The sequence below is a fragment of the Rhineura floridana genome, chromosome 14, assembly GCF_030035675.1.
Source record: "Rhineura floridana isolate rRhiFlo1 chromosome 14, rRhiFlo1.hap2, whole genome shotgun sequence".
NCBI classification, from domain to species: domain Eukaryota; kingdom Metazoa; phylum Chordata; class Lepidosauria; order Squamata; family Rhineuridae; genus Rhineura; species Rhineura floridana.
The window spans coordinates 39,224,922-39,246,650 of record NC_084493.1 but is presented as its reverse complement, the minus strand read 5'-3'; the positions used below and the strand labels follow the sequence as shown (position 1 = coordinate 39,246,650).

General features: G+C 46.0%; 1 protein-coding gene across 3 annotated transcripts in view; it reads right to left on the bottom strand.

The window, feature by feature from the left end:
* Positions 1 to 21,729, bottom strand: part of NEDD4 (NEDD4 E3 ubiquitin protein ligase) — an 87,810-nt gene that overhangs the window by 19,814 nt on the left and 46,267 nt on the right. For 2 of the 3 annotated variants that reach the window (XM_061595928.1, XM_061595929.1), the window contains exons 10-18: positions 19,635 to 19,752; positions 19,361 to 19,528; positions 19,119 to 19,184; positions 18,299 to 18,418; positions 12,849 to 13,055; positions 11,611 to 11,688; positions 11,402 to 11,456; positions 11,265 to 11,323; positions 6,131 to 6,196 (exon numbers count right to left, since the gene is read on the bottom strand). In XM_061595928.1, the coding sequence (XP_061451912.1) occupies positions 6,131 to 6,196; positions 11,265 to 11,323; positions 11,402 to 11,456; positions 11,611 to 11,688; positions 12,849 to 13,055; positions 18,299 to 18,418; positions 19,119 to 19,184; positions 19,361 to 19,528; positions 19,635 to 19,752 (937 nt within the window). The remainder of the gene's footprint in view (positions 1 to 6,130; positions 6,197 to 11,264; positions 11,324 to 11,401; positions 11,457 to 11,610; positions 11,689 to 12,848; positions 13,056 to 18,298; positions 18,419 to 19,118; positions 19,185 to 19,360; positions 19,529 to 19,634; positions 19,753 to 21,729) is intronic. The other variant, XM_061595930.1, reaches the window with a different exon arrangement.

Genomic DNA, 21,729 nt, shown 5'->3' with positions numbered 1-21,729 from the left:
GAGAGTTTTTCCATTGTCACATGGCTGCAGTTAATTCCATAGATTTTCTCTATATCAAGCTCCATCACGTCATTCCAGTCCAGAAGATTATCCAAGCCATTGATAACTTTATCTCTAATATCTTCATTAATTTCTTCAGAGATAACGTTAAATTCCAAACAGTAGATTTTATTTCTAATATCCATAAACTCCAGATCTTTTTCCAATTCCACATTTGTTCCAATCTCCAGGGCTTGTATCTTCCCTTTATTTTTTCTTTTCTCATCTCTGATCTCATTCTCCTCTCTCACAGGATCCCCTATTTCTTTAAGCTCCTGCGTCATTTTGCTCAGTTCAATTTTCAGCTCCTTACTGCCCTGTCGCAGGGTTTGTTTCGTTATCTCAATCTCAGCGGATATCGCCCGTCGTTTAGATAGTTTGGTAGACAGTGCTGGGAAGGAGTCAGCGGTCGTGGTGCACGTTGGCACCAACGACATGGGGAAATGCAGCCGTGAGGTCCTGGAAGCAAAATTTAGGTTGCTAGGTAGGATGCTGAAAGCCAGGACCTCCAAGGTGGCTTTCTCTGAAATGCTACCGGTTCCACGCACAGGCCCAGCCAGACAGGCCCAGCTTCGCAGTCTCAATGCGTGGATGAGACGATGGTGTCGGGTGGAAGGGTTCGGATTTGTTAGGTACTGGGGAACATTTTGGGACAAGCCGGGCCTGTACAAAAGGGATGGGCTCCACTTGAACCAGAATGGAACCAGACTGCTGGCACTTAAAATTAAAAAGGTAGCAGAGCAGCTTTTAAACTGACTGAGGGGGGAAACCTGACAGGAGCTGAGAAAGGTCCGGTTCGGAATAAACCTCCCCCCTGGGATAAAAACCAAAGAAATGATGAAATTTTAAAAGGGGTAGGCCTAGAAGTAGGCATTTTGAGAGCAGGGGCACAGGATATAAATTCAGAAGAGCAAAATTACCACAGGCCTAACCACAAGTGCCAAAGACACTTGAAGAGAGACACTGCTTACAAGTGCCTGTACGCTAATGCTAGGAGCCTCCGAACCAAGATGGGAGAACTGGAGTGCTTGGTCTTAGAGAAGAGCATTGATATAGTGAGCATAACCGAGACCTGGTGGAATGGAGAAAACCAGTGGGATACGGTTATCCCTGGATATAAACTATATCGGAAGGACAGGGAAGGACGTATTGGTGGCGGAGTCGCTCTATACGTGAAAGAAGGCATTGAATCCAGCAAGCTCGAAACCCCAAAAGAGGCAGACTCCTCCACAGAATCGTTGTGGGTGGTGATACCATGCCCCAGGAGGGACTTAATACTGGGAACGATCTATCGTCCCCCTGATCAAAATGCTCAGGGAGACTTTGAGATGAGATATGAAATTGAGGAAGCATCCAAACTAGGAAATGTGGTAGTAATGGGTGACTTCAACTACCCGGACATAGACTGGCCGCATATGTGTTCCAGTCATGACAAAGAAGCAAAGTTTCTAGATATTCTAAATGACTATTCCCTAGATCAGTTGGTCATGGAACCGACCAGAGGGACGGCAACCCTGGACTTAATCCTCAGTGGGGACCGGGACCTGGTGCGAGATGTAAGTGTTGTTGAACCGATTGGGAGCAGTGACCACAGTGCTATTAAATTTAACATACATGTAACTGGCCAATTGCCAAGAAAATCCAACACGGTCACATTTGACTTCAAAAGAGGAAACTTCACAAAAATGAGGGGATTGGTAAAAAGAAAGCTGAAAAAGAAAGTCCAGAGGGTCACATCACTCGAAAATGCTTGGAAGTTGTTTAAAAACACTATATTAGAAGCTCAACTGGAGTGCATACCGCAGATCAGAAAAGGTACCGCCAGGGCCAAGAAGATGCCAGCATGGTTAACGAGCAAAGTCAAGGAAGCTCTTAGAGGCAAAAAGTCTTCCTTCAGAAAATGGAAGTCTTGTCCAAATGAAGAAAATAAAAAAGAACACAAACTCTGGCAAAAGAAATGCAAGAAGACAATAAGGGATGCTAAAAAAGAATTTGAGGAGCACATTGCTAAGAACATAAAAACCAACAACAAAAAATTCTATAAATACATTCAAAGCAGGAGACCATCTAGGGAGACAATTGGACCCTTGGATGATAAGGGAGTCAAAGGTGTACTAAAGAACGATAAGGAGATTGCAGAGAAGCTAAATGAATTCTTTGCATCTGTCTTCACAGTGGAAGATATAGGGCAGATCCCTGAACCTGAACTAACATTTGCAGGAAGGGATTCTGAGGAACTAAGACAAATAGTGGTAATGAGAGAGGAAGTTCTAAGCTTAATGGACAATATAAAAACTGACAAATCACCGGGCCCGGATGGCATCCACCCGAGAGTTCTCAAAGAACTGAAAGGTGAAATTGCTGATCTGCTAACTAAAATATGTAACTTGTCCCTCGGGTCCTCCTCCGTGCCTGAGGACTGGAAAGTGGCAAATGTAACGCCAATCTTCAAAAAGGGATCCAGAGGGGATCCCGGAAATTACAGGCCAGTTAGCTTAACTTCTGTCCCTGGAAAACTGGTAGAAAGTATGATTAAAGCTAGATTAACTAAGCACATAGAAGAACAAGCCTTGCTGAAGCAGAGCCAGCATGGCTTCTGCAAGGGAAAGTCCTGTCTCAATAACCTATTAGAATTCTTTGAGAGTGTCAACAAGCATATAGATAGAGGTGATCCAGTGGACATAGTGTACTTAGACTTTCAAAAAGCGTTTGACAAGGTACCTCACCAAAGGCTTCTGAGGAAGCTTAGCAGTCATGGAATAAGAGGAGAGGTCCTCTTGTGGATAAGGAATTGGTTAAGAAGCAGAAAGCAGAGAGTAGGAATAAACGGACAGTTCTCCCAATGGAGGGCTGTAGAAAGTGGAGTCCCTCAAGGATCGGTATTGGGACCTGTACTTTTCAACTCTCATAATACTAGAACTCGTGGACATTCAAAGAAGCTGAATGTTGGAAGATTCAGGACAGACAAAAGGAAGTACTTCTTTACTCAGCGCATAGTTAAACTATGGAATTTGCTCCCACAAGATGCAGTAATGGCCACCAGCTTGGAGGGCTTTAAAAGAAGATTAGACAAATTCATGGAGGACAGGGCTATCAATGGCTACTAGCCATGATGGCTGTGCTGTGCCACCCTAGTCAGAGGCAGCATGCTTCTGAAAACCAGTTGCCGGAAGCCTCAGGAGGGGAGAGTGTTCTTGCACTCGGGTCCTGCTTGCGGGCTTCCCCCAGGCACCTGGTTGGCCACTGTGAGAACAGGATGCTGGACTAGCTGGGCCACTGGCCTGATCCAGCAGGCTCTTCTTATGTTCTTATCAACAACAACAATTTGTATTTATTGTCCTTCCTTCACCAATAGGTCTCAGGGAGGATGACAAAATCTAAAATACAATATTAAAATGAATTAAAACATATTTCAATCACAAGAACAGGGTGGGTTCTGAAAACATACATCTCCAGGAGCTGAAGTCCAGGGTTAAGAGATGTGTCTTCAGCATTCACCAAAAGCTGTATAGTGAAGGTGTGAGACGCACCTCTGTAGGCAGGTAATCACCCAACTTGGGGACTGCCACAGAGAACGCTCTCTCCCGGGCCACCCATCCCTGGACTTCTGAGGGTGGCAGAACGACCAAGAAGACCCCCTCTGCTGATCTTAACATTTGAGTGGGTCTGCAGGGAACGAGATGGTCTCTAAGATATTTGGAGCCTAAGTCATTTAGGGATTTAAGCACCTGAACTGGGCCCAAAAACAAGCTGGCCATCAACGCACATGTTTTAGAACAGGGGTTACATAAGCAACCCCAGCCAGTAATGTGGCTGCTGCATTTTGGACCAGTTTAAGTTTCTGAGACGTCTTCAAGGGAAGCCCCATGTACAGAGCATTGCAGTAGTCCAACCTGGAAGCATGGACCATGGAGCACTGAGCCAAATCACCCCGTCCAAAAGGAATCAAAGCTGGTGAACCAGCCAGAGCTAGAAAAAGGCACTCCTAGCCACTGGGGCCATCTGAGTCTCCAGTGACAACCCTGGATCCAGACGTACCCCCAAGCTGTGGACCTGCTCTTTCCAGGGGAATGCAACCTCTTCCAAAACAGGGTGTCTCTCCAATTCAGGGGCATAAGAACTCTGGACACATAACACTTCTACCTTGTCAGGATTCAGCTTCAGTTTGTTGGCCCGCATCCAGCCCCATCACTGCCTCCAGACCCCTGTGGAGCACCTCATCTGCCTCTCCTGTTTCAGAGCATCATCTACATATTGGTGACACTTCAAAACTCCTCGTGACTGCTCCCAGCGACTTCATAAAGATGATAAATAGCATGGGGGACAAGATGGAACCTTGCAGGACACCACAGGAAAGCTTCCACGGTGTTGAACAGAAGCCTCCCATAAATACTTTCTGGAAAACATCCCTGGAGGTAAGAGCAGAACCAGTGCAGTACAGTGCCCCCAACTCCAATCTGGTCAATGGCATCAAAAGGCTCTGAGAGGTCAAGAACAACAAGCAGGGTTGCAGTCCCCCATCTCTCTCTCGACAAATTTCATTGTCCAAGGCCTGAAACCAGACTGGAATGGATCCAGGCATTCAATCTTTTCCAAATATGCCTGAACTTGGACCGCCACTACCTTCTCGAGCACCTCGCCCCAAAAAGGGATATTTGCCACTGAACAATAGTTACTGAACACTTCTGGGTCCAAGGAGGACTCCTTAAGGAGGGGACGCACCACTGCCTCCTTGAAGGTGGCTGGTCCTCTACCCTCCTCCAGTGAAACACTGATCACTCCAGTCGACCCCTCATGGCTAGTTCTAAGAGGCCAAGATGGGCAAGGGTCAGGTAGTCACCTGCACTTCTTCAAGCAGTGTGTCCACATCCTCAGGCCTCCGTAATTGAAACTGATGCAGTATAGATGGAACAGACAGTAATATGGATGCCTCTACTGGACTTGCTCTAATCGTAGCACCCAACTCGGTCTGAATCCAAGCGGTTTTGTCCCTAAACTGTCTCCCAAAGTTGTTACAGCTGGCTTCCAAGAGTATCAGAGTATAGCTGGCCTGATGACAACAGCCTATTCACCACTTGGAAAAACTCTGCCAGACGGCTCCTTGTGCATGCAGTGGTAGCAGACAAGTATGCATACCTTGCTGCTGCCACTGGCACATGGTAGATACATTAATGTGGCCTCACATGTGCTCAGTCAGGCTCAGACCGAGATTTACGCCACCTCTGCTTTAGACGTCTACCTTCCTGTTTCATCGCATGCACATCACTAGAGTACCAAGGTGGCTGACATGCTCCACAGCAATGGCAAGGGCCCTCAGGATTGATTGTGTCGATGGTGACAAGAGTGTCAACAGGCTCTAAAGGGCCAGGTACATAGGTTGGGGGACTCCTGGATACATCTTGGTCATTAGAGAAGCAAATGACCTCAGTGGCTAGGAGTGCCTTTTGTCAGCTTTGTCTGGTATGCCAGCTACAACTGCATCACGACAGCCACTGCAGTCCATGCATTGGTAACCTCGAGACTAGATTACTGCACTATGTGGGGCTTCTCTCGGGCCTAGACTGGAAGCTCCCACTGGTGCAGAATGCAGCAGTTAGATGCTGATCTGCTCATGGGGCAGATGGCAAACACATGTGACACCTCTGCTAAAACATTTGCACTGGCCGCCCAGTTCTTATGGGGCAAGGTTCAAGGCTCTTGTGTGGATAGACAAAGCCCTGAACAACTTGGGTCCAGGATACCATAAGGACCACCTGAGCCCTTCTACCCCAGCGGGATCATTGAGCTCCTCTGGAGGGGTGCTGTTAGTTGTTCCCCGTGTGTTACAGAGGCCCGACTGGCCTCAACCAGAAGCTGGCATTTTTAGTGTTGCTGGTCCCATGCTCTGGGACACTTTTCCATAAGAGATTCAGCAGGCATCTTCGCTTCTTACTTTCAGGTGCCCCTTGAAGACTTTTGTGCCAACAAGCCTGTGCCACCGTTTACATTTTTTTTGAGTAGCCAGCCATTTGAACAACTGTTCCACATTGAATAGTGAGAGGGCAGTAAATAAATACTTTAATAAATATATCAATAAAATAAATAAACTTACTTGCTTTTTTAACTTCTTTCTGAAGAACTCATACTTTCTTTTATAGTCTCTCGAATAAGGCACAGCCTTTGAAGAAAAGGAGGGAAAGGGAGGAAGAATTTAAGAGGCTCAAACATCCAATACCAGACCTCATTTAGGTGAATCTTTCTGCCTTCAGGCAAGGGAAATCACACAGCATCGTGACAGAATATGGGGGGGGGAGGAAGAGATCCCCCAAAGGTAACTAGAGCATCTTTCAGTTATACCACATGCTTGTCTTGCAATTCTTATGTTTTTCTCTCCAATTCTAATTCTCCTGTTAATTTAAGCAGAAGACAAACATTCTAATTTTCTGCAAGCTACACATACAAAACTAGACTGTTTAATAAGCCATTTTTGCTTTATTCTAAGTTGAGTGGGGGAAATAATGTACAGGAACTGAACCCACGATGATCTCTCAGTGGGGCACAATCCAGAGTGGTTTGGATACCATCCTTCTGTGCAGGGGTGGGGGAACCTCCGCGCTACAGACCAACGACAGCCCCCCAGGCCTCCCTGTTTGGGGAAGTCATGCCTACCCGCCTGATGCATACATGGCATCATGTGTGGGGCAGCAAAGGGTGGGCCTTCAAAGGAACAACTGGGAGCTTAAAGGGGGCTCCCAAAGGCTCCTTTGCTAGAACAAGGCAAAGTGGAACAAGAAGAGTGGTAGGAGTGCACATTCCTCAAAGAAGCAGGCATGGGGCTTACCCCAGCTGGGTCAGGAGGGAGGGGAGAAATAATTCTCCGCTTCCTACCCCCCAGGCCATGATGGTAGGACGGACAGAGTAAGTCTTTCTCCCCTTCACTCCACTCCCTACCACCACCACCACCATCCTGCTGCTGTTCCTGGCAGAAGGGAGCTATTACACTCTGGCCCCAGGGACAAGGTAGAACCATCTGAGGCCCGCTGTAATGAATTTGCTAGGCACTTCCACGATAAAATCTTTAGCATTCGCCAGGACTTAGACTCCAGTGTTACAGCAGGTGAATCAAGCGAGGTATCTAGAGGACAGCCTTGTCCCGATTTCTTGGATGAGTTTCAGTTGGTGCAGCTTGAGGACGTTGACAAGGTGCTTGGACAGGTTCGTGCAACCACTTCTGTGCTGGATCCTTGCCCTCCTTGGCTAATAAAAGCTAGCAGGGATGGAACATCCGGCTGGGCCAGGGAAGTGATTAATGCCTCTCTGCGAGAGGGGGTGGTCCCTGGCTGCCTGAAAGAGGCAGTAGTGAGACCACTCCTGAAGGGACCCTCCCTGGACCCAGAAAATCTTAATAACTATAGGCAGGTAGCAAATGTTCCATTCCTGGGCAAGGTCCTTGAACGAGTGGTTGCAGACCAGCTCCAGACACTCTTGGATGAGACCGATTATCTGGATCCATTTGTCGGGTTTCAGGCCTGGTTTTGGCACAGAAACAGCCTTGGTCGCCCTGTATGATGACCTTTGTCGGGAGAGAGACAGGAGGAGTGTGACTCTGCTGATTCTCCTTGATCTCTCAGCGGCTTTCGATACCATCGACCATGGTATCCTTCTGGGGAGACTGGCTGAGTTGGGAATGGGAGGTACTGCATTGCAGTGGTTCCACTCCTATTTGGCAGGTCGCCTCCAGAAGGTAGTGCTTGGGGAACATTGCTCGGCACACTGGACTCTCCAGTATGGGGTTCCACAGGGGTCAGTTCTGTCTCCCATGCTGTTCAACATCGACATGAAACCACTGGGTGCGGTCATCCGGAGCTTTGGAGCGCGTTCCCATCAGTATGCTGATGACACGCAGCTCTACTTCTCCTTTTCATCCTCTTCAGGTGATGCTGTCAATGTGCTGAACCGGTGCCTGGCTGTGACAATGGACTGGATGAGGGCTAATAAACTGAGGCTCAATCCAGACAAGACTGAGATGCTGCTAGTGGGTGGTTCTTCTGACCAGATGGTGGATGTCCAACCTGTCCTGGATGGGGTTGCGCTCCCCCTGAAAGAGCAGGTTCATAGCTTGGGGATTCTCCTAGAACCATCTCTGTCACTTGAGGCTCAGGTAGCCTCGGTGGCACGGAGTGCCTTCTACCAACTTCGGTTGGTGGCCCAACTACGTCCCTATCTGGACAGAGATAACCTGGCTTCAGTTGTCCATGCTCTGGTAACCTCCAAATTAGATTACTGCAATGCACTCTACATGGGGCTGCCTTTGAAGACGGTTCGGAAACTGCAGCTTGTGCAAAATGCAGCGGCCAGATTAGTAACAGGGACCAGACGGTCCGAACATATAAAACCGATTCTGGCCCGCTTGCACTGGCTGCCTGTATGTTTCCGAGCTCGATTCAAGGTGCTGGTTTTGACCTATAAAGCCTTACAAGGCTTGGGACCACAATACCTGATGGAACGCCTCTTCCGATACAAACCCACCCGTACACTACGTTCAAGATCAAAGGGAAGCTTGGAGGATGGCAACAAGGGAGAGGGCCTTCTCAGTGGTGGCCCCCAAATTATGGAATGATTCTTCTGACGAGGTGCACCTGGCGCCAACACTGTTATCTTTTCGGCGCCAGGTCAAGACTTTCCTCTTCTCCCAGGCATTTTAGCATGTGTTTTATACTGTTTAAATTTTTAAATTGTGTTTTAAATTGTTTTTATAAGATCTGTTTTAAATTGTATTTGTTTTAATGTTTTTAGTTACTGTAAACCGCCCAGAGAGCTTCGGCTATGGGGCGGTATACAAGTACAATAATAATAATAAAAAAATAAGAAAGCCTGTCTTCTTGTCCTTGGGGAGGGACAAAGGGTAAATTTTTCTCCCCTTTGTCTCCCCGCCCATCAATCCAGTTGTCAACCATGTGATGTCATAAAGATGTCACGTAATTGACATGTGAATGGCCCCGCCTGGGAGGCCGATCCTGAGAAGGATCTGGCCTGTGGAGTAAAACAAGTCCCCCACCCCTGCTCTAGTATCCACATGAAGACCCACACCACCACCACCACCACACGTGGAGTGCTTGATTCTGTTGGAATAGGCAAACTTGCATGTTCCCTTGTAAAAGGGAGATGTTCCCTTTAAGGGATATTTGGGGAAATATCCCATGTACCCGTTTACCATGATGTAACTTCCTAATGGGTGGGTTTAGTTACCTGGTTTCCTCCTCCTTTGTCCTGGGGATTCTTGCATAATTTCCATTACTGAGCTTTTTACCTCTGGGAGAGGCTGCATGGCAGATGCTCTCCTGAGAGCATCACTACCAAAGACTAAAATGGACTAAGGCTTCTACTTTTTCTTTCATCTAAACTACAGCCTATGTTTCCTGAACATATGAAAGGTCGTGAGTAAATATTCTTTATCTTTTTAGCTAAGAAGGTTGTGTCTGCTGTTATTTGTGCCTAGGGCAAGGTGGGCTGGTTTATATTCTCACTCTGCTGCTTGTGTTTATATCTCTGCTAAGAAATAGGAACATGAAACAATTTCCGATTTCATTTTATATTTTTTAAAAAACCAAACAGCATGTCTAAACTGCTTATTATATCAATAATCTCTAAGCAATGTACACTACGTACAATAAACAATATCCGTTAAAACAAAAAAAAAGTCAAAACCAATAAAGCAGAATAAACACAAAGAAAGCACAGACTCAGAGGACTGACACACAAAGCAGGCTCCAATTTTAGGGGTCAGTTGTGATGAGGGGAGAGTAGCAAGTCCAACGATTCTCCTCAACTCCCGCTGTCACTCAGGACGGGTCAACTCCCCCCTCCCCATCTCAGTTGAGGTAAGAAATCTGAAAACATTTCTAGTTTCCAAGTCAATCCAAAGTCAGCAGCTTCCAGTGACGTGTGGCAGGGCTCAAGCACCTCCCCCCCCCCCAGCACCTGGGCCTTTTCCAGGCACTTTCATTTCCCCCAAAGCATACCTGGTAGAAGGAAGGGGAAGGCCTTCCAGGAGATCTCTTTGCAAGACCTTCACTACTTGGCACTTGGAATGCTGGACTGGGTCAAGGAGCCCCCAGGGCAGGGGGGCTTTAGCTTGCTTATTAATAAATGTGCTAGCCGCCTACATTTGTTAGTCCACAGTGTTTTCCAAAGGCAGCATACAGTATCTGATAAAATCAGTTTAAAACATATATATTAAAATAAACAACAGAATAATAATGAGCAGAAAACTGTGAAGCCATGCCATCTATTTCAGCCATTCCAGCACAGGGACTAAAAACGGCCACAAAAAGACAATCAGCCTAATTAGAAATAAAGACATTTTTGGGGGCCACCTAAAAAACAGTAAGGAGTGATCTGATCATAGTTGTAGTTCCCAGGGCATTCAACAGTCCCAAGTGCTCAGGTGCCATGGGAAACTACGTGCCCCAGAGTTCCCAATGCTTGGGATGATGCCATTTCCCTGTTCAGTTACCAGGAAGTAATGCAGGCCTCGTAGGGAGTTATGTTTTTGGGAGAAGGGAAGGGGCGTGTGTAAGAAAGAATGATGATGCCAGGCCAACGTTATTACAAGACAGGCCCAAACTTGAGTATTGACTCAGCTTATAATGAGCTCTAGGAAATGTTCATCTTGACAAGCCCTGCCCCCCTTCTAACTTCAACACCATTACCTGTTACCACCAATTCAGTGCGCAGCCCATTTTAGTCACATTCTCACTTTTAAAGGAATTGTAAAAATGCTTCTGAACCATTTTGTATCCTCTTATTTCCTCCATATGGGTTAACGATTGCTCAGAAGGATAAATCTTTAATTTGCAGGATTTATGAGTGTACTTCAGGGGTGAAGGTGTCCCAGCATGAACAGGGGATGCAAACACTTGGCTAGCTTCCTCTTTCAACAATTCAGATCTTATCCCAGTCTGTGTCTGTGTCGGAATTGCTTTTTAATATGTTTTTAAACCTTTTTTAAAAAAATGCTTTTAACTTTTTTTTAAAGATGTCTTGAAATCTTTTAAAAATGTTTTTAAAGACGTTTTGTTTTAATGTATTTTAAAGCCTGTTTTTATGATCTTTTAAAGTGTTTTAGTGATTTTGTTTGCTGCCCTGGGCTCCTGCTGGGAGGAAGGGCGGGATATAAATCAAACAATAAATAAATAAATAAATAGCCACTATGATTGCTTTGAAAGTAATATAGGTAATCTTACTGGTCCAGTTATCGCTATGTTCTGCAAGCGAGGATCTTCCCACTGAGTTGTTTTGGTGTCTGCAAACGTATACATGCATTAGTTCCAGTTAGGCTAAGCAAAACAGATAAGGAGAAAATATTACATTTTCTACATACTGTGGTTTATGTAGAATGTTCTTCCATCTGTATGTATTCTCTCTTCCCAGCCTGGCTAAAGAAAAGAGTGAAATTCTTAAGTGATATTTGGCAGGATGCTTAACGATTGTGTTTCCACGGATTTCAACAGCAGCATTTTAAATATTTCTGCTTAAAATGGCACACTGAGAGATCTAAAGTACTTAAAATACCAAAAGACAGACACTTACTGGTAAAGGACCAAGATCTACAGGGTCCAAAGAGGTCTTCCTCCTCATATGAGCTGGAATTTTCAATCTGGGGTCATCCTTTGACAAACAAAACACTGTTAAAATACTATTTTAGCAATGAGCATTTAAGATTCCTGTCTAGCTGCTAAATGAAGGTTGCTTTAGCTGTTTTAGCACAAGCAGGTAGAAACAGAATTAAAACATGTGGTTCCATATGACACTTCATACAGAGCAAAATCCAGCAATGCTATCTCCATGTGGAAAATAATGAGTTTACTCAGAAGTAAGCCTCATTTTCCTAGGGACTTAGCGTGCTTGGGGTGCAGCTTTCAACCAGCAGATCCAATACAGCTGCTTGAATGTGTCTTCTCAAACTCCCCATTTCTTTTAAAAGTGACTTCTGCTTTTTTCAGGACAACTGTTCCTTTTGTTAGTAGTTTCCCTCCAGCTAATGACTGAATGTTCTCCTGAAAGTGATATTGATGTGCAAAGCTAGGATTTGAGACCAGGAGTTGGAGCTCTGACTCAGCCCTTCTATTCTTTGTTTTTAACAGTGGGCTTATTCTCAAGGCATTTTTCTTTGCAGCCAGAGGAATTGCTTGCTCATGTATTGGTTTTGTTTCTGTGTACAGTAGGGCCCTGCTTATACGGCGGGTTCCGTTCCGGACCCCTGCCGTAAAGTGGAAATCGCCATAAGACAGAACCCCATTTACTTTAATCGGGCACGTCGTGCGAAAATGCCGCAAAATCGGCTTTTAAAGAGGGGAGGAAAGCCGCTGCATTAGCGGAGTGCTGGTAAGCGGGGCCCTACTGTATTCACAACAAATAAATGGCTACTAAGAGCATAATCCAAGCAGCTGGCAGGAGAAGCAACACAGCAAGGAATCAGCAGGGGAGGGACTGTGAAAATACAGGGCCTGTTAGCAAACAAGGAGGATGCAGTTTACATGGAAATGAACCTTGAACTGAGCCTTTCAAGAGGACAAACCAGGACTTCCCTCAGCAAGAGCTAGTATAGCTGCTGCAAAGATTCCTCAAAAGAAGCTGCAGCCTCCTCCTCCTGCATCTACCAGAAAGTGTCCGCAGGTCAGCAAAGGTCACTTGGCGAGCCAAGCACCCGTGGCCAGTGTCAAGGGCCTTGCATTGCTCTTGACTGAATTTTCAAATCTGGGAAACCATCCTCACCTCTTGCTTCTGTCCTCCTGAGGTTAAAAACATTAAATCCAAAAGTTACCTACCCATGTTGTTGTTTTGGTATTGTGGTCAATAAAGAAAGACCTCCCACTTGGTGCATTACGAACTTCCCAGCCTTTCGGGAGAAATCCTTGAAGAGTTTCAGATATTTTCTTCTCATGGAATGACTGCTGCAGTGAGTCACCTGATGTGGACTGTTGTCTGGTGGAAGAAAGTGGAGCGGTGGCCTGCTGACCCACATCCACACCCATCTACCGGAAAATTGGGAATGCAAGAAGTTATACGGCTGTCCATGAAATGAAGGTAGTGCAAAACTCATACCTTGCCCAACGCCACAAGTAAGAACCGCTGAACTGTGAGCTGCCCAGAGCCTTAGAGATAAATGGCAAAGAATCCCAAATTCTTTTCAGGACTGATCATGTCACATATTGGGCACTTCAAGACAGGGGCCTCATCCTGCAAATAGGTCACTCCAATCAGATTTTTCTTTGCATATATTTAGCATGTTAACTTCTACCTGTTCCCTTCCTCACCCCCCACCCCACCCCAGTCATGCACACGAATTGCTATTCTGTCACTTACATTCACATTAGTGGTTGGAGCTTGAGGGAATATATTCAGAGGTTTGTTTTGTTTTTTGTCCCCCCCCCCATCATTCCTCCCCCTGGCCTTTTTCTGTCCTGGGCATGTGTGTAGCTATTTCTGTACCTGTGCATGCACACTTAAAAAAATCCCAGGAAGTGCAAAAAAGCAAATGTTACCATTCTTAGTTCATGTTTCACAGTAGGCAAAATGGAGGCTTGTGTATTTATTGGGGCAATTTCAAATTATTTGTTTTGCTAGGGCCTCCAACCCGCTCACATTGCTCACCATCCCCACCCCCCTCACCAATGCCTGTACTCTTAGACCCCCCCAATTCCCCCAGATGAACTCATCAGACCAGGGGTGGGGAACTGTTTTTGCTCCCACTCTGTCGGCCAACTTTAACAGGTATCAGGGGCAACCTCAGTGACAATCACATGACATAGCTGTAATGTCATATGATTGACACCTGTTAAAAGTTGGCCCACAGGGCGGGAGCAAAAATGCTTCCCCACCACTGGTCTAATGAGTTAGTGGGGGGGAGGTTAGACCTAGCCAAGCCTCCTTCCCCACTTCCCTTTAGAGCTGGCTAAGCCCCCCCCTCACTTTTCCCCCTCCCCTGTGGAATGTCCCTCCACAGCTGGCCTGAGCTGCTCCCTGCTCCCTCCTCCCCTGCTGTGATATAGTTTGCAGCGCCACCTGTCAGTTGGGCTCACATTTTTATTATACAGCCACAAGAGTGGCTGTACACTACAGCCAGCATGGATTTTTCATATTCCGCAATGTTAAATTGAAAATACCCCCCATGCCATTCTGATGCTTCCCATAAACTCATTTCAAAACAAAACCTTACAAAACTTATAGCCCTGAACTCAGAAACGCTTGCTTAACAACCCTCTAAATTTTCATGGCGATACACAAAACAGTCAGAGAGAATCAAGGAGTAAAAAGAGAGAGAAAAAACAGACCCCTTCTGGACTTTTTTCTATCAGAGTTCTCCTAATTTGTTGAAATGATCAGACATGTTCACAGAGTACCTGTAATGCTATTATGAATCTTGCCCCATACTCTGACCTTCATCTTCTGCAGTTTAAAAGTTTAAAAAATGCCTGGCCGATTTTTAATTAATTTAAAAATTTAGCATTGAAGTCAATGAAAAGCCCAGTAAGAACCAACTGTCAGTGTTCTAAAAGCCAGAGTCACAGCTGCTGGGCTTGCCCACACCAGATCTTTATTACACTTTAGACAGTCATGGCTTCCTCCAAATAATCTTGGGAAGTGTAGTTTGTGAAGGGTGCCGAGAGGAGACTCCTATTCCCCTGACAGAGCTCCAGTGGCCAGAGGGGTTGAACAGTCAGCCGTTCTGATTGAAGCTCTGTGAGGGGAACAGGGCCGCTCCTAGCAACTCTCAGCACCCTTCACAAACTACACTTCCCAGGACACTTTGGAAGAAGCCATGACTGTCTAAAGTGAAAAAAAGTCTGGTGTGGATGTGGCCAGGGACAGCTTTGGTTAAAATCTGCGTAGGAGGCTACATGTGCCTGCTGTAGAATAAAAAGGTGGGGGAAACCCTGAAGAAGAATGATAATGTTCACAATGTTTTGCTTTTGGAAAGGAAAGGGGCTTCCCCTCTGCCCAATGCTCACCCACCCAATCTCCTCCCCTCCCCCCAAGTCAGTTTCACCTATCCTAAGCATGATTGCACAAGAGTAAATCCCACTGAACTCAATAAACATGCAAATGATCAAACCTGCCCTCCTCCTTCCCCTCTTGCCTGCTCCCCTCTCCATTGCCTGTGATCAGTTTCACCTATCCTAAGCACTGCAGGGGAGTAAATCCCACTGAACTCAATAAGCATGCAAATGATCAATCCACTCTCCACCAACTTGCACAGGATCCCATTTCTTACCTCCCAGACTAAAAAGCAGGGAAATTCACTAATAGGCAAAAAACCTTGCAGTTTAAGAATGTACCTATAGCCAACAGATATTTCTACGAAACTTTAAAAAGCAGGGATATTGGGCAGCTATAGTGAATGCACCAGGGGAGGAGAACTGACCTCCTCTCTGAGATATTGTACCGCCCTACAAATATGCTCTGAGGCACATGTCACCAAATTCTTCCAAGCTACACAGGAAGTGGATTGGGCTGTGAAAGACCAACCCAAATTGTGTTCGCATTTTTTCAGATTTGTAGGGCAGTACAATATCTCAGAGAGGAGGTCAGGATTAAATGAAAAAAAGTGTGGGCATTTTGATGGGGGTGATGATGATGGGCAGATGCCCTGAAGACCTGAGTGCATGCGCAGCGCCAATTCCAAAATAAACTTCCCCCTGGAAGCACTTACTCTCATGCATGCAGGTTTTTCACACCGTCCTTAAAGAATCATAGAATCGTAGAGGTGGAAGGGGCCTATAAGGCCATCGAGTCCAACCTCCTCTGAATGCAGGAATCCAACTTAAAGCATACCAGACAAGTGCCTGTCCACATGATAGAGTTGTCACAAAAGTACCAGCCCATACTTAAAAACATTTAATCCAGATTGTGTTTTACCACAAAAAATCCATTAAATAAAAATAACCCCTTATATATCTGCAGTCACTACTGCTGTGGAAGCTTATTGGCATATTGGGAGGGGGTTCTTTGTCATGTGTGTGGTGATGTTTCAGTGGGTGGATCCCTGTCGCCACACCCCCACTTTCAGTTGTTTCTTACCTGAGCACGACCAGCCATTTTGTTTCTGGTGGCCCAAGTAATACAAACATGCCTATTTCCACCTAGATGCTAAAGGCATGTTGGCATTTCAGTGACCTAATTCAGAGGAATGGTTCTCTCAAGTTTTCAGCACATGTGGCAGGTGACCTTGGAGACTGTAAACTGGAGTACTTATGTTGGGACTTTTTTTCTTTTAGAAAAATTAATGCAGAGGTCTTGTGTATCAGAATTTTAGTACAGCTTGATACTAGCATTGCACAAGACCGATGCATTAAAAATATGAACACCACCAAATTGGGAAAAATGCCCCCTCCCCACAACCAAGCCTTCAGTTTGCTCACTGTGAAGCACGGTAAGTAGGGTCTGGCAACCTTTGCTTCTGCGTACTTTCTGCGGGGGGATTTTTTAAAAAGGTGTTTACAAACATACACAGAAATACTTGTACTTAGGCCCAGAAGAGGGGACAAAACCAGCACATAACCATTCTGTCAGGGACCACCCACTAGAGATGGAGTCAGATTTCACAAAAAGCAGGCTTCAGATTGAACTCCCTGATAATCCGTATGTCTGTTCTGATTGTGGATTGGTCGTGAAGGGTTCCAGTTTCCGCGGTTCTTCCCTGTTACCAGATTTTTCTCTATAGTGAACTCAGAAAGCTTCAGTGAGATATCACTCTAACTCTCCCTCTGCTTTATCTCTGGAGCTAGGGGAAGGCAGAAGTGCAATGCCCTCATCCAATGCAGCTGCTATTAGGCGGGGCTAAAGGATGTCTCCCCCAAGCCTCCCTCCCTCCCGTGGTGACAGGGAGAGAGAAGCCGGGGCGTATGCAGGCAAGACTTTCTCCCTTTTGTCCTTTCCCAATAGCAGAAACAGGAAAACGAAACAGAGAGGGAGAGAGATTGAAGCTTGCTTGCTTGCAAGAAAGAGAGAGATGCTTGCTTGCGTGCTGGCACTCCATGAGCAAAGTCTTTTCCTCCAGCAGGACTTTAGTCGAACCAGATTAAAGCAGCACTTAGAGGAAATAAAGAAAAACGGGGTGAGACTGCACTCCAGTTTGTCAGAAGTGCAGTAGGATCGGGGCCAGCCAGCGAGCCCCAACCCTATCACCCGCTGGTCTTGCCGGGAAACAGCAGAATAACTCTGAATACGCTAATACGAAAAACGGAGCACGAGGACAGTCAGGCGTTAAATTTTGTCCCCATAAAAATCAGATCCCATCTGAGATACAAGGCCCCCACCTGGAAGCAGCCAACATCAGACCACTGGTCTACATGCCCACAATTTCCCCCTCTAACTGGCAGTGGCTCTCCAGCGTTTTGGGCACAGGCAGATCTTTTCCAGATCTTTGCGCTAGAGATAAAAATGAGATCTTAGATATACCAGAAGCAGGTGCTGTACTACTAATGATCTATAGGCCTTGCCCAAAGAGGTACCACCCCCTCTTCCACAGTCACTAAGGATGACAATTTATCCTTCAGAGCTGGCAGCATCTCTCTCATCCTGTGTCCTATTGGGGCATCTTGAAACCAGTGAAACATTTTTCCTAGGACAGCCTTACCCAAACTTTCCCATAATCCCTGATCATTGGCCATACTGGCTGGGGCTGATGGGAGCTGTGGTCCAGCAACATATGGGGACCCAAAGGTTGAGAAAGGCTGTCCTGGGAAACACGTTTCAAGATTCCCCAACAGGACACAGGATGAGCTCCTAATGTAATTTCTGGTGATATCATCCCATATTGATGCATACAAACCCTGAAGATGTGGCATGTGCAGACATCAGGAACGGTTGATCTGTGGCCATGTTCCTCTAAAACCAGGACCAGGACCAGGACCCTGTGGCCCTCCAGATACTGCACTGCAAGTTCCACCATCCCAAACTGTTGGTCATGCTGGCTCGGGCAGATGGCATTTGACAACAGCTGAAGTGCTACAGCTTCCAAATCCTTAGTTTAAATGCATCTTTGCAATTGAGGAAGCCCACATAAATGCCAAGCTCCTATCCTGACCCCAGGGTTTTCACAGGGCACCAATGAAATCAATAAAGGACTTTGAGGGTGGCCATTTTCCTCTCCAACAAGATTTGCAAGGGAAGCCTGAATAGGCATGAATTGTCCCCTGCACATGTTTGTGATGTGGCCAAACTCCATGTAGCAATCCTCATCCTATACTAGGAGAACATGAGCAGAAAACGGTACTTGTACGGCTGGCTTCTTCCACGTAGTCGTTTGGGAGTTGTGGTCTATATAGTAAGGCCTTCCTTTGTCATCCTTCCTGACTTCCCAGCCTGGAGGCAGCCCGGATGAAGTAGGCAGTAACTTTGAAGAAGAAGAAGAGGAAGAGGAAGAAGAAGAGGAAGAGGAAGAAGAAGAGGTTAGAATTTGTTGGAAAGGTGACATGGATTTTTTTCTGCACTCAGACACATCACAGCACAAAAATCCCAAGTCTTTTAGGAAGAGAGTTCACAACTGAGAAGGCCATGCATGCCAGCGAAACCACCTGCTGTGTCAGGCAGTTGCCAATCCAGACCAACTCCACCTCCCAGTAGCCAGTATCCCCCTCCACCAATGAACAGGGCAGAGGTGGCAGACTAACAAACAGCAGCACTCGGAGGGCATCCCAGCCCCTGCCCATCCATCTGAACAACAGAAAGAGGAGGTTGCCAGCATCTTCCCTGTCAGTCAGCAAAATTCTATCCAGTCCCATTTTGGAACCTAGGAATGAATTTCAAACACCAACAGTGAAAGTAATGTTGCTCATTTTCAGATTTGCTGCTCATTTTCCCATGCGTTCTGAAACTGCTGATGGTTGAAACACATACAGTCCCCTTCGCTCATCACCTCGTTTTTGAGCTAAGCTGCCCTCCCCACAGGGACACCTTATAGACCATTCTGATATTTCCTCCTATTGCTTGGTAAATAAATACTGTAACACTGAAGCAGCATGTGACTTGATAGCACACAATAAAAGGGTTTAGACTGGTCATAATTGGGCAGGGTAATTCAGAGCACAACTTACAACAGGAAGTGCTGGGTATTCCTCAGCCTGGTGAGTCTGCAGGCTACCTCTTCTGTTAAAGTCATTCTTGAAGAACAAAGGGAAAATGCCTTTAGATGAAGATCTACAATTAATGTTGCAAAGAAATGAGCAGCCAATGCAAAAAGGTGACATTCAGTTGCTACTATGGTTACTGAAAGCATGATAAGAAAACAGGATATAGAATTATACCACTGCAACGTTTGATTTATCATCATCCTTACAGTGCAGGACGCTGCACGGACAGCAGTTGACCTCCCAGAGACAGTAAGTGCAGCGTTCAGTTCTTCTGCAAGGCAGGTCTCTTCATCAGAGTTGCTCTGTGGCACAGTTGCCTGGGGAGTCTGGCTGCTGTACATGGTTGCTTCATCTTCTGTTATGATCTCCCAGCTCTTTTTTAAAAACGCACACACATTGAAAAACACAAAAGCCTTCATCAGAACTGGAATGTCAATAAGCATTTATTCAGCAAGAAGCAATGAAAAATGCAGTTCCCACCTCAGGAGCTTCTCTGTGGTCAAGGTTCTCCACTTCCTCAGTGATTTGATGCCGATGAGCCAAAGCACACTGCACTTCCCACTGAGTATCACCCATCTCGGCATCAGGTCCGCTGTCCCTGTACAAAGAGGTTGTTAGGGCAACATGGAAGGTGGAAGGATTCTGAGGCTTCAAGTATTTGAAGAAGCAAAATATAAAAGAAAGACTGGCTTTCTCAGGGAATCCAGGCAAACCACAAGGTTAAGTCACGTAGGTGGCTGAGAAGCAGACCCAACACAAGGCATTCGGTAGTACTTTCAGCAGCAGTTTCAACAAGTGGAAGCACTGACAAGCTTCACACCTGATACAGGGCTCTTCTAGACTGAGTTTTTAAGGGCAGAACTGTCATACTTTGATCCCTCACTTTTTAATGGGGATGGGGATGGTTTCCACATAATGTCCTTATGGAATCAAAAGCCTCTTGCATTTTTTTTCATGTTTTCTTTCAACTTTTTCCCAAACCACAAAAAGTCCAAGTTTTTTTTTTAAAAAAGGCCAGAAGAGGAGTGCAATCCCTGCAAGTGTAGATGCCCTCAGTGGAACTCTTCACCTTTTTCAAAAGGTGGGGGTTGAGCAATTTTACCATTCCCACTCACTTAACTTCTCCTGAGGGCAATCTTCTCTTTGTGCCATGTTAACAACTCTTCAAAAAGGTAAACTCTACATACACAGGCATACTTTACTGTTCTCTTGGGGGGGGGGTTTCCAGGTGAACTGGGGTGAGGGAAGACAAGGCAGATCCTAAGAGGGGGCATGAATGGCTCAGTCCTTGCAGTGCACAGATGAACCTGGCAGATTATCAGAAAGATGGGGGGGGGGTTACGGAATTGGGATCTTTGAGGCTGCTCCTCCACTAACACCATGCAAAGATGTCTTCATTTTCCCAGGCATTTGGGCAGCACCAATGATATTAGACAATATTATTAAAATGATTTTAACCTGTTTTTATAAATGTATTATTGTATTTTTTTTACTTGCTTTGGGACTTTTTCCTTTAGTGGGAAGTAATACTCAAATTTAATAAATCTAAACCTACCCTCATTCTGGACTCCCAGAAAATTTGCCTGGCTGGCCATGAAGATGAAAAAAGGACAACAGTCTGTCTGTAAAACCCAATCCTCTTCACAGCCCCCCCCATCATCACCCCCTTCCTTCCAAGGGCAGGCTTCTGTTGATGGCTTGGAGACTTGGGGCCTGAGGAGCTGACGCTTCCTTCCAAGCATCTTGAGAAGGCTAAGGAGGGCGACACGACGACCGTTCGTGTGCATCTCTCCTCAGCTCTTAACAGTTGTGGGTGTTTGGTATTGCTAGTGGCTGTGAGGAGAATGCAGGGGAGGGCAGAGACAACCCTAGTCACCGTCTGGCTCCTCCCGCTGCTACAACTCATTGCCAAGCCCACTCTGTATACTTCATGTCCACACATATGCACATGCTCCATCTCTAATATATTGTGAGTGCAAGAGGGAGGAAGCACAACCCAGGCGAAGAAGGAGGCAGCTACAAGCTATTTCTTACCCCCTTGTCTTTCGTTCCTTTCCATTCTGCCTGTGCTTTTATTTCCCTGGCCTTTCTTCTTTCTACAAGGCAGTTTTCCTGCCGTGGTTGCCACTGCCGCTGCCCGCTTCTTCCTTGGGGCCAAGACTGCGCCGCCTCCTGGCCAGCCACTAGGCCCACTGACTGTTTTGTATTCATTGGAAGTTGTAATTGTTGAAAATGGCCTGCCATCAAGTCAATTCCAACTTATGGCGACCCTCTGAGTAGGGTTTTCATGGTAAGCGGTATTCAGAGGTGGTTTGCCATTGCCTCCCTCTGAGGCTGAGAGGCAGTGACTGGCCCAAGGTCACCCAGTGAGCTTCGTGGCTATGTGGGGATTCAAACCCTGGTCTCCCAGGTCGTAGTCCGACAGTCTAACCACTACACCACACGGGCTCTCTTTTTAATAATGTTACTACCTTATTATTTAATTTTTGTAAATGGTATGGTTTTTATTGATATGTATTTCTATGTTTGTGTTTATTTTTTCTAAGCCACCTTGAGGGCCTTTTGGCCAAAAGAT